The sequence below is a fragment of the Austrofundulus limnaeus genome, unplaced genomic scaffold (genome assembly GCF_001266775.1).
Source record: "Austrofundulus limnaeus strain Quisiro unplaced genomic scaffold, Austrofundulus_limnaeus-1.0 Scaffold408, whole genome shotgun sequence".
NCBI lineage: Eukaryota > Metazoa > Chordata > Actinopteri > Cyprinodontiformes > Rivulidae > Austrofundulus > Austrofundulus limnaeus.
In genome coordinates this window covers 274,862-287,931 of record NW_013952810.1, presented here as the reverse complement: position 1 = coordinate 287,931, position 13,070 = coordinate 274,862, and the positions used below count along the sequence as shown (strand labels likewise).

The following is a 13,070-nucleotide window of genomic DNA, read 5'->3' as shown; positions in this document are numbered from 1 at the left end:
TGTGTGTGTGTGTGTGTGTGTGTGTGTGTGTGTGTGTGTGTGTGTGTGTGTGTGTGTGTGATTTATCACTGTTTTAACAATGCTGGTGCTTGAGGACAGCTTCCTTTGCTCAGCCATGAACGTTTAATTCTGTGTGAACCAATCACATCCCCTCATGTCAGATCCTCTTAAGCTGCAAAAGAACCAACTGTGAAACGGGAGCCAAAAATTGAATAATGTAGAAAAACTAACAAAAAAGGGTTGTGAAGTGGTACCCTGCAGTCCAAAACAATCTCAGTTTATGGAACAATTTAATCCGGAGCAACATTAGGTCACGTTTACACTGCAGCTTATAATTTAAATGCAACCAGGCCCAGCACACTGTGTTTACAGAACAAAATATGTAGACTACACATGTTTGCAAGTGTGGATCGAGTGTGAAGTTGCTGTGCGATTAGGGACAACAGCAGTAAATTATTCTCTGCTTTGTTTCACTTGCAGCTTCTCGCCTGCTCCGATGCAGACACAAACTGAACGGGAGCAGTGGGCTGAAAGTAGAAACAAACTGAGTACTGATTCATCATGCTGTTATTGATTTGATTAAACATGCTGGTGCACCACTGTTAGCATCATGTGTTGGGGCAAATTCTCAGTCATCAAAGACATGACGAATCTGGAACGGTTTAAAAAGATGAAGCAACTGAACTTATGATCGGTGCTATGGAGTACTAAGCTTTAACTCCAGGATCAATAATATCAACGTCTCGATTTATGCATTTAATACCCCTACTTCAGTGATGTAAAAGTCAGATGAAATGCAACATGGACCGTCCACAGTGCAGTCACTTGAATTTACATCCAATTTAGTGCCACATATGAAAAAGACCTGGGTATGGATAGAATAAATGTAGTTTTTTAACAATCAGACCTTCATTAAAAAAATATTCTGATATGGGTCACATTTAGTCAGAAAAAATGGATTTGGGTCACATTTGCTTGCAAAGAAGGTAGCATTACATCAGTTAAAATGTAACCATTGATCATTTCTATTGTCAGTTTATTACACTGAATGTTTAAAGTAGGGGTGCACAAACGTTTTCCTCAAGAGAGCCGAAATAAAAATCTATCTGAGGGCTGTGGCCAAATGCAGCAATTTAATACATGAAATACAAATACTGCTTCAGTAAAGTCCTTTTTTAGTGAGCTAGCAGTTAGTGCGGGGACTCATGTTTTTTTTTTTTTTTTTTGCTCATACAATAAGACAGCAAAGGATCATGGGACACTTCGTAAATTGATCAAATATAAGTATTTTTGGTCTACAAATGTGCTTAAATCTAATCTAAATGTCTCTTGTAGTTAGTCGTATTTCATGTTTAATCTAAAATTAATGATGCACAATGAGCGAAAGTGGCGGGCCAAATCAAATGGCTTGATGGGCCAAATTTGTCCCACGGACCCCACTCTGGGAATATCTGGTATAAAGGATTCATTGATTGTTTAATTCACAAATTACTTAATGTTTCCAAATTTTACTATAAAGTTCTGTTATTTGTGTCAATCTAAATCCCACAAATAAACAAAGATTTAAATATTTTAGCAGCTTTGATACGTACTAATGTGAATCTTTAATTGTTGTCATTGTTTGATAATGAAATCATTGAGGACGATATAATGTGTGCATCTGCTGAGTGTGATACTCACTTCTTGGTTCGTTCAGAGTGACAGACTCAATGAAGTTCAGAGGCGTCATATAGAGTTGGCCGTCGTGCTCCAATGAACTGAAGAGCCTGAATCTGTTCTCGTAGGATGACATGTAAACATCTCGATCATCCAGATCGTAGCTCTTTGCCTGTAAGCAGACATGGAAACGAGCTGAAACACCACACTATAACGATGAAAACCCTGCCTGAAAGATGCTTTGTGTCGAGCTTTTCTTGTCACGGAAAACCTCGTGCGCAGCAGAGTGCTCAGGCTTTAATTCTGTAATGGGCCCTTGTTTTCATCTGTGCGCAGCAGATAATGTCCCTACAACTGCCCAGATCAAAAGGCTGGCCTGGTGAAGACAGAGCAGATCTCTCCATAAGGTGGCACGATGCCAGGTTCACTGGGCACAAAAACCCAGGGAATGTGTGGTTCTCCTTCCCCCCACCCTTCTGCCCCCTCTAACTACCCCCATCTCTCTTCAAATATCAGCTTCTCTGCAAAGTCAAAGTGTCCAATTTCTTGTGTCCCTAGATAGCTTCAGCATGAAGACACGAGTCAAGGTTTATGACAGATGTCAAATGAGAGCCTCATTTTCAGCAGGGAGTTCAGCATGAACACCAGACAGGATTTACATCTGAGTTTATATCACAGAAAAATAAAAACAAACAGAACAAATTTCAATAACAGAGTATTTTTTGATGGTTTCATTTTGACTGATTATGTGGACAAATTCAAACGTTTTTTGATCACAAAATTTATAAATGATTAGACAAAAAATTTAATCTTATGAACTGTTTGTTGCTGTTTTGCTAAATGTTCTTGAGGTAAAACTGCTTGAAAAACAAAGTCACAAAGCTTTCCAGTAACATCAAATATTATTTATTCTATGTTAGGGTGAAGTTTTGCCTGAGAAGCTTAGTTTTTACAACCAAAGGCCAAAAACAAAATCTAATGAAATGTGCAGCTGCACCTGGAGGAATGCCCTGCCACCTTAAACTGAGTTGATGATGAGTTAGCTCTGTTTTGGTCAAACCTGTATAATAACATTATGTTCAACTGTGTGATCTGTTAGCACTTCGAGTATGACTGTCAGCTACTTCCACTCCAAAGTTTACCTCAATAAATATTCATATCCGTCAAACTGACTTGGAGACATTTTGGGATTTGTTGAGGTCAATGAGTAAAAGATGTGAACCCAGTCATTACTTTGTCAGGGTTTAATAAAAATTCACAACAGATATTGATCATCTTGGCTGACGTATTATCACCTGTCCTTCATGGTGGAAGGCAACGATGTAATCACCGGTTTGTGTTCTTTAGTAAAGTGTCTCTTGTACCATTGAACACACTTGAATAATCTTCAGAAAGTTATTACATGAACATCTGACTAATTTTGACAATCAATTAGCTAACAATCATTTCCTGAAATCATACTGACATAATGTATAACCACTGCACCTGTTTTTACCACCCGAAACTGTGGGGAGAAAAAAAAAAACAACTAAACGTATTAGTTATACATATATTGACTTAGTTACTGTTTTTATCCTGGTTGAAGCCTGACTATTGGGACTGTGGCTGTTATATATACTTACCACAAAAACTGAGGAAATTTGTGTTTGGAAGATTATTTCTTTGTTGTAACAATTTTATCTTGGCAGTAAGTCTTACAGCGGGCAGCTAACTGACAGCACCCGGGGGTATCAGAAGCTCAAAACAAGCATCAATAACAACAGCAAAACTAGATACCGCATAGCGGTAACACAATGACCCCCGCACGCAGAAATGCACCAGAACTCAGAAGTCTTAATTCCTAATAAATGTCATGGTGCATCCCAAAATTGTAGTGGTTTGGGTGGGGGTCTTTTTTATGGGTGGGTGGGGGGTCGACCTGATGGATAGCCTCATCAGAGCTATACAACCAATGAAATCTGAAGCTCTCATGTTTAATAGTTTTTGAGCTATAACCATTTTTGTATGTCCAAATACCCCTTTTTCAGATGGGTCCAGGGGGTTGGGGGCACTGATTGTTGGGCCTGATGGATAGAGCTTCATCAGAGCTAAACAACAAAAGAAATCTGAAGTTTCTATGTTGAACACTTTCTGAGTTATAAGCGACTTTTGCATGTCCAGACACCCCCACTTTGAAAGGAGCCCCCTCCTCAAATATGGGGTCTATCGTAAAACCGTTGGCTGTTGCAGCGTAGGTCAGTCTCTTCTACAGCCCTGCCAAATTTCATGTTGATCGGTGCAGCCGTTTTTGTGCTACGGTTGACCAAAAATCACTGAGAAAAATAAATAAATAAATAAATAAATAAATAAATGAATAAATAAATAAATAAATAAATAAACAGTACGAAAACAATATGACTCCCGCTTACACTTCGCGTGTGGGGTCATAATAACCTTTTTGGTAGAGATTTGGCAAATTTATCATGTACACAACCCACATACTCAGCTCTACTGCTTATCATCCAAATGCATGTTCCTTACAACTGTGGCGTCATTTAAAAGGGAAATTAGCAGGCTTCCCAATGATGTAAGATTTATTGCCAAGAAAGCATTGTTACAACAAAAACATAATCTGCCAAACACAAATTTCCTTACTTTTTGTGCCAAATTTGACTTGGATGTCACATCTTGCGTTAACACACATGCTGCTATTTCAATGTTTGACAAAAACAGATTAAGGTTTCTCCATACTCCAACTAAAGAAGTCAGGTCTCACTGATGTAGTTGTGAGACGTTCTTTTTGGCACAGACATTTAATACACAACAAGAAACTGCACATCTGAGAATCCCACCCCATCTCCACTATTCCATCACAAAAGAATTCCTTACTGGGATCAAATATTTCTATTATACAGACTGAGACAGTAACACTCAATTTGGCACTGCCAAAATTAGTCACTAAGAAACTGCCATCATTTCTAACTTTTCTAACAGCGCACTTTAAAGAGGGAACACAAAGAACGTGTCCCTCCACTGCCCGACTGAGGTGTACCTCTCAACAAACAGCCGCCTGTATCTCCACACTGTCTCCTCTGTGCACAAAAACTGTACTATTTCCTTCCACAAGTTCTTTGACTATCTATATAAGTTTTGCTGGAACAGCTAAAGATGAGAAGTCTGTACTTTCTGACAGTCTCGGCCAGTTGAAATGAGATGACACCATTATAGTTCACCCACTTTTCAGCAGAAAACTTGGCCACCCTTAGCAAAAAGTAGTATATGCAAGTATCCTTTAAAAATACTAATTCTAAATTATTTAAAAAATAAAATCAAAGAGTATATGTCAAGTTAACTTTTAATATAGTTATCTGAGATATACTTAACTAAGTTTATCTTACACTTTACTTTTTTTGTACCAAAAGTATTTTAAAAGTTTAAGTATATTTAGTCTATACAAATGTTTGAACTTTTGGCCAAGATCACTGAAAGTACATTTTCACACAGACTGGTTTATTTGTTTATATTTGTATATTTCAAGATTTAACTAAAAATGTACTTTGATTACTTTCTGTATACTTCTGAGTATGCTTTCATAAACGTATTGTGGGTTGATTTAGTCCTAGAATTATATTTGTTAGTACACTGCCAGTATACTTATACATGGAATAAGTACACTATATATAATGGTATGGTACTAGTACAGTACATGGCAAATAAAAGTACACTTAGGGAAAAACACTTTAGTATATTTTTGGTATGTTTAAAAACTTAAAAAGAAATTAGAACAGCATGCTTAAATTATACTTTTTCTAAACGTTTTTAAATGTCTCAATTTTAGTATGAACAAGTATTAAATCAGTATATTTTGTATTACACTAAAAGTACATGGTGTCTAGTGCACCTGATATACAGTACTTAAACCTATACTCAAGTATACTTATTAAAATGAACTTCAATTTGAAGTTCAAGTATACTACTTTTTGCTAAGGGCACAACAAAGTTCTACCTCTGTGAGAAAAAGGAACAGGTTCTCAGTGTCTTCTGAGAACAAACTGAAAAGAGTAGCTATCATGCAACTACTTCTGATCAACTTAACATCTCACAGAGATTAAACCTGCCTTTATTTAACTACGTATGTTTTATTGACACAGGTCAGGCCAAAATATGCAGCAACAACAAACAGGGCTTCGTTTGGTCACGTGACCTGAGACGCCTTTGACCATTTTGCCTGTTCAGCACCAAAGGTCCGGATAGCTCCCAATTAAACTATAAACTACTTTGTCACTTGATACGCGTGAAACTATATTAATCAAAGTCTTCTGAATGTGTTTCATCCCGTCTGTGAGCTGAATGCTGTCTCCCAAGCCCCGCTGCTCATTACTGGTACCTTGTCGGCGGCGGAGACCGACGGAAGCAGATGATGATGAACGAGCCGAGCCTCGACGCGGCTCCTCAGTCCGAGCCGCCGAACCCCGACCGAGTGCCTGTGGTAACAATAATAGTAAGCGACACCGGCGACACACACTCCCGCTGCGACCACCCTCAGCTCCCCGGAGGAGGCTCTCCGTGGCCCTGCCGGCGTGAGGAGCGAGGAGACGAACCTGCGCAGCGCCGCCATGACTGTCTGCCTGCTGCCGGATGAACCGCGGCGCGCGACTCAGAGCGCCTCCGAGCTCGCGAGAAACACCGTGGGTACACGTTTCAAGTCTGCCACGAGAGTTAAAGTATTCAAATCAGTCTAATTCATTTAAGTCGCGTTTCCAGTTGACTTAAAGGGCTGTTTGCTTTGTATTTTAATTATCCTTTGAAGCACCGCCGTCAACTCCTGTTTCTTTTTTTTTCTTCGCCTCAGGAGAAGAAAAAAAAAACCCTCCCTGCCAGGGCACGTCTGGACTGGGACTGCCCCGCCCATTCCTGGTCCTGTGGGTCTGCACCTGCCACACCACCTCTGCCACTCTTCACCTGCACTGCAGCGTCTATCAGTCACACAAACACCGCAGAACCGCCTCCACTCAGGACAGGTATGCTGCTGCCTAGCCTATAGGTGGTAAAGTCAGAGGGGACACTCGACACCTGCGTACCCAGCTGCAGCTGAGGGGTGTCTCTTCTTTTTGATTATTATTTGCGCGGTCTGGACACGCGCGCGCGCGCACCACGTAACGGGAGAACCGGGGACGTAAACATGCTGCTGTAGTCGCCGCTCCCTCCGGACCTCCTTCACCCAAACTTTGCCCCCGCTGAGCTCCGACGCGATGGCCGCCGCTCCTCTCGCGACTCTCGGGGAAGTTGGAGGCGTCCTGCACGGCATCGACGGCGTCGTTCACGTCGGGGCCCATTTCTTCCTGACGCCACCTGGGGACGGGCCGACACCGCGCGGGGAGCACCTCCTACCTTTCCCCAGGTACGAGGTGCCGGATCTGCCGCACCTGAAGGGGATCCTCAGGAGGAGGCAGCTGTACTGCAGGACTGGCTTTCATCTGGAAATACTTCCGGATGGCACGGTGCAGGGCACGAGGAAGGACCACAGTCGTTTTGGTAAGAAGGAGCATGAAATAAACTAAGACATCATCCGGACTGACAGGTCTGATTCTAAAGTGTTTAAATGTGGAGCTTTTCTGATCTTCCGCTGCAGGTATTCTGGAGTTTATCAGCCTTGCTGTTGGCTTGATCAGCATTAAAGGAGTGGACAGTGGGCTCTACCTGGGGATGAACGACAAAGGAGAGTTGTATGGCTCTGTAAGTACCACGAATATGGCCTAAACTTAAATTTAACCTCCTATTTTGTGGAAATTTAAAATAGATTCAGTAATAAATCTGATGCGTCCTCGTCGGGTGTAACAGTTTGCATCTAGACCAGGCTGCTTATCTTACATTCTAATAAGTTCTGTTTAAATGCATTCTGCTGTTTGACAAAGTCTCATCTGGACATAGACTTTTTCAAAAATCGGCCATGCCTGTGCACACAACTGATAACTAATACAATAACTAATAATTACCAAACAGGAAACTGGACATGCAACAGCTTACTGAGGCCCACAATTTGGTTTGTTTTTTAACAAGAATACTTTTTATATATTCTTCTTCAGCATGCACGTTTTCCCTAAGTGTTCTTAAATATACCTTTTATTTAGTTTGAGCAATTGTTGTTATATTTTCTTAAATTAAATGAACCTTATCTGCCAGAAATTGATTTAAAAAGCGGTTAAACTCTGCAGAGTCTGCTTGAGATTTACTTTTTGCAATAAGTAATAAAACGTCATTAAGCTGGGTTTTCTGTGTCCCTTATTTTTTCTTCCACACCACCTGTTTCCTCAGAGGTCCTTTCTGTTTTTTTTTTCCCCTCAGAAAACGCTGTCAGCAGAATGTGTCTTCAGGGAACACTTTGAGGAGAACTGGTACAATACCTACTCGTCCAACCTCTACAAACACGGAGACAAAGGGGCACGTTATTTTGTGGCATTAAATAAGGATGGAACACCGAGGGATGGGACTAAGTCCAGGAGGCACCAGAAATTTACGCACTTCTTGCCCAGGCCTGTGGACCCAGAGCGGGTGCCTGAGCTGTACAGGGACATCCTGGGGCACAGCTGAGGTGCAGCAGCTCGGTGGCCCAGGAATCAGGAGCAGCTGCTTTGTTTCAAAGAAAGAGAGAGAAAAAACAAAAAACAAAACGCCCCAACATGCAGGGGAGCAGACCCAGAGAGGAAGCCGGGACGAGGCCAGTGCAGGATGGTGGGACAGCAGCCCCACCAGCGGGGGGATAAAGGCACCGGCAGGGGCCTCTTTGGAGGAATGCACGGAGCCATCTCTCAGCAGTCACGAAGACGAGGCTAGAATGTCTCGGCATGAGGGGCTCGTTTGTTTCAGAAGATCGGGCGACCCACAAACGTACCTGGAGACAAATGGGGCGGGGGGGAAACCAAGCTGATTGGTCTCCTCTGTTGTCTGCAGGACAGAGACATCAGCTGGCGTCCAACTGGATGGAATCAAAAGATTTGACTTGGATGTCTTGAGAGTTTAACAAGACCTGAAGGAATTCAGGGTCGTTGGTTTTACTTGTGTGGAGAGCTTTGGAAAAGAAAGCATGTAACAGTTTTATTTATTCATTTTTAGATCAACATATTTATGGTATATATTTATTTATTTGAGGTTATATTTTTACACATAGAATCATGCAGTATCAACTATATAAACACTGAGTTGCTGTATTTTATGCTCTTTTCAGAAGAATCAGATTACCCGTTAAAACAGTGTAACCTGACCTAAAATATACACTTTTATTAAAAAAAATCTCTGAATCTAACATGTATTTTATCACAATATGGCAACTGTGATTCATTTTTATTTGTTTTTGTCTTTTTAAATTCAATAACTGTGGCCAAACTGCTGGTAAAATGTCTTATAAACCAATTTGAAGTAAACAAACTATTAAAAAATTACTTTTTATTATTTTTTTTGGTCAGCTCAAGGTGTCAGAGGTCAAGGGATGGGGATTTTGTTTTCAAGTGTCTCTTCTCATCCAAAAAGAAAAAAAAGCTAACCTTTAACTTTTTAACAGACCTTTTACATAAAAAAGCTGTATTTTAGTGGTTGACTTTGCCTTTCAGAGTTTAAACATATAAACTCTCCTTACGAGATCGGAGTTGTCTTATTTTCATGGATGCCATTACGCCGAGGGACGACTTGTAGACTTGTTGTGCAAATAAAACTTCAAAGCCTCCCCCCACCCCACTGCAGAAAAACTGCAAACCAACGACGATGTGATCAGGGCCAAATAAAATCTGACCTTTAGCTGAGGCAACTGCAACCTCAGCCGATGAATAAAAGTTGGAGGCCGGAGCGATAAGGATTAGGTAACCCATGCAGACAATTAAAGGGCAGTTTGTTGACTCATCCCATTAAAGCGTTCAGGCAGCTAAAACATGGTTAACTAACAGTGTTTGCCCTTTTCTTTTAAAAGTCCCCGTATTTTTCTTAAAAGAATAAAAAAAGGATAAAGAAACTGTTTTATAGCGATGGGAAGGGCTAAAGTTTGTTCTCGCCATGTTCTCGTGTCTCCTGCACGGTTTCCTTCACGGCTCGCAGCAGATCTGTGTTGAAGCATGAAAGCTCGGTGTGTGATCTGATTCTGACAGCCCTGCTGCCAACTCTCTCCTCGCTGGGGGACTTTCCCACCTGCACACCTTGACATGCTGCTGCTGTGGATTAATAACAGCATCCCAGACTCTATTATAACCTGCACACACTTGGACATCCCCTATCCATCAAGTAAACAGGCCTCCTTTTTTTCTTCTCCCATCATGGAACTGTTGTTGCCACTGCTTGTGTTCTTAAAGCTTTTTAAACAAAAATAGAAATTGCATCTATTGTGTTGCAATAAATGCAGATTTTTTATTTTTATTATTATTCGCTCTTGCTGAGCTTCTCCCATTTATAGCAATGAAGAACAGAGCTTGTGCAAATCTCTGCCCCCTTTGACACGTCTAAGGTCATCTTTCTGATCAAACTGGAGACCCTGACGTGTGATACCTGATGCCCAGCAGTGCTGCTCTTAGGCACCTGTTAAACTGGGGTTTTTGAAGTCTACAGGATGCTTTTGTTCATCCTCCCACAGGTGGTCCGGCAGCTTCTCGCTGAAAACTCTCAAACCCCCTCGTCCTCACTCGTTCCAGAGGGCCGGCTCGCACAGTTAAACGGGCGCTCCCCTTACTTTCAACACCACCTCAGCAGCGGGGCCTTAGAAGCCTCTTGAGGAAACCAGTTCAAGTGTGTGTGTGTGTAAATATGGATGTAAGTGGCAGGGATCCACAGGCAGGTGTGGACGTCAGTGATCTTCCTCGTCTCTCTTCACAGTCCAGTCAGCCAACGCAGGTGTTCCCTCATGCTCTGATCTCAGCCCTGCTGTTTGCCAGCTGGGGGGGTGGAAATATTGCTGGCTTTGTTGTCGGCCCCCAATTATCAGAGAGCATAATTTCTATATTTAGACGAGCGCACTGGGGGAAGACAGGGGAGGTGCCGAGGAGCTCACCTGTTGCTTTAAAGCCATGGCCACTTCTAAGAGTGTGTTTGCACAGGGATGGTGTCTGCAGCTTTGTGTCATTGCAATCCTGCAACTATTGATTTCAGGCTCTTTGTTGCTTGTTTATTCCTTAGTAAATTGCTGTGCGCACAAATTATTAGCTGCATGTGTGTTTATAGGGATTACAGCAGAAGTGTAAGTATAGCGTTATCCACTTGATACTTTTGGGCTTTTATCCCAGTCCAGAGAGAGGACTTCATAAAAAAATCTGCTCTTACAGAAAAAAACATGAATGTACTGTTTTCATGTGTGAGCCCATGTGGAAAACCATCGTGTCACATGTGATTATATGATCGTTCCAAAACCACATATGAATCATGCTTCATGTATTATTCTGTCACGTCTTGACATGCAAAAACATGATGGTCCACATGTGAAGTTTATGAGCTTTTGTTTGACCTTATCCATGTGAATAATGTGCAAACATGTTTTACATTTGTCAGATCATGCCAAATGTATGTTTTGCACGTTTTCCATGTGAATTTACAACAAAGAGCACATTAACATCTTATGTGAAAAACATGTTTTCACACACATGAAAACAAAAAACGTAAAACACATTTGCACATGGGTCAAATTTAAACATACAATTATTTTAAATGTGAAAATGTGCAACTTTTGCATGAGACGTTCATGTGATTCTTTTGTAAAGTTAAACAGAGTTTTCCCATATAATGCTGAACAAACACATGAACATATGTGCAAGTCACATGTGAAAACATGTTAATTTAAATGTGACCATGTGAACTGTATATTTTGCATGTTTTCTATATGGATTCGGAACAAAAAGTATGAGAAAAAAATCATGTGAAAATGTGAAATTAATGAGTCATGTGACATGTTTTACTCATGTCACATGTTTATTTAAGTTGTTTTACATGTGAAGTTTGTAAGGTTTTACTGTAAGGGTGAAAATTGCTTTTACAAATGTCAAAAATACTGCTTCATATGTGAAAATGACATGAAATTAATATATGTGAAACCTGCTTTGCACATGTCACAAGTTAATTGAACAAGTTTTCACATGTGAAGTTCAAGTGCCACCCTCTGGTAAGGGTGTAGCCAACATTCACAAAATCAGTCCCAAAAAGGAACATGGACTTAGACAATCACGTTTTCACATGTGAAAATATTTACATTTAATGTCACGTATGTGAAATGCGTGTTTTGCATGTTTCCTATGTGGTTTTGGAACAAACAGGATGTGAACTTAGGATGTGAAAAAAAGTGACATTTTCATGTGAGATATATGTTTTGCACATTTTCCTTGTGGAATTGGAACAAAAACACAAACATCACATGAAAAATATTAAAATACCACGCTAAACACGTTTGTTAGATGTTTTCTGTGTGATTTTTTTAAACAGTCCCAAAATGATGTTCTGATCCCATGTGGTCCCATGTTTCACATGGAATTACAAAGAAAAAAGCATAAGAAATGGATATATTTTTTCCATAAAGCTAACATTTTACTGGGTTGCAACGGACGACAATTTACAAACGTTTTCGAGGAAGTTTCTAATGTGTTTTGAAATGTTCTCGATTTCCTCGTAGGAGTTGCAGAGCCTTTGTCCTGTATCACAGGAATCTTTTTAACATTTTTAAAAATCCTTCGACAAATGTTCTTTTAAAATAGTTACAGCCGTTGCAGGAGTATAAAACCCATCTCAAAATCATATTAACTTAGTTTTCATAATTCTTGAGCAGTGTTGCTTTGTTTGTATGGAAACATTCTGTGATTTCTGCTCCATATTTCTCATGGAATTTATGTCTTGACATCTTGTCCTTGTGAAGATTTATTTTCTTGCAGTTGTTCGTCTCCAACTCCACTAGTTGCAGTCCAATAAAACACTACCATCAAGGGGCAGAATTATGTATTTTCCAGGCAAATAGTTCAATTCTATACCACACTCAAGTAACTATGTTACCTTCAGTTGTTCTGAAAATGCTGTATATGTCAAAAATAAATTTGACTTTACATCATAGACTGATCTAAACGCTTTGAAATTGGCCTCTCTTTAAGAACCTCCTACCATTTCTAACACTCACACCGCACATTTTCAAATAATGCTATGAGGGAGGGGGTGTTCTGTAGGGCGGGAGTTGGGCTGACTGAGCTCCAGGGAGGAGTTATATACAAAAAGGTGGCACTTTGTACCAGCAAGTGTTTAGGCACCTCTACATGACGAACACCAAAGATTCATGGATTTCTCAAACATGCCTGAATGAGCCAAAGGAACACTGGATGTTTTGGATGAGGGAATGACATAACATGATATAAAGCTCAGAATGATGATTTTGCGTTCCCCCCCCCACCACCACAAACACACACACACACACACACACACACACACAC

General features: G+C 40.6%; 2 protein-coding genes across 5 annotated transcripts in view; one reads left to right on the top strand and one right to left on the bottom strand.

Moving 5' to 3' along the window:
- The window catches only part of micu3b (mitochondrial calcium uptake family, member 3b), a 40,008-nt gene extending 33,167 nt beyond the window's left edge, over positions 1–6,841 (bottom strand). For 2 of the 4 annotated variants that reach the window (XR_001311549.1, XR_001311550.1), the window contains exons 1-2: positions 6,023–6,466; positions 1,681–1,828 (exon numbers count right to left, since the gene is read on the bottom strand). Coding sequence is in view for 1 of the 4 variants with exons in the window: in XM_014024132.1 (XP_013879586.1) it covers positions 1,681–1,828; positions 6,023–6,253 (379 nt within the window). In the remaining 3 variants the exon portion in view is untranslated. Of the gene's footprint in view, positions 1–1,680; positions 1,829–6,022; positions 6,467–6,597 lie in introns of those variants that run through there. The other 2 variants (XR_001311551.1, XM_014024132.1) reach the window with 2 other exon arrangements.
- A 6-nt stretch (positions 6,842–6,847) lies between these two features.
- fgf20b (fibroblast growth factor 20b) lies at positions 6,848–9,074 on the top strand. Its single transcript, XM_014024134.1, has 3 exons — positions 6,848–7,170; positions 7,268–7,371; positions 7,981–9,074. The coding sequence occupies exons 1-3, from the start codon at positions 6,888–6,890 to the stop codon at positions 8,224–8,226; spliced, it is 633 nt and encodes a 210-aa protein (XP_013879588.1). The 5' UTR covers positions 6,848–6,887; the 3' UTR covers positions 8,227–9,074.
- The last annotated feature ends 3,996 nt before the right edge of the window (positions 9,075–13,070 follow it).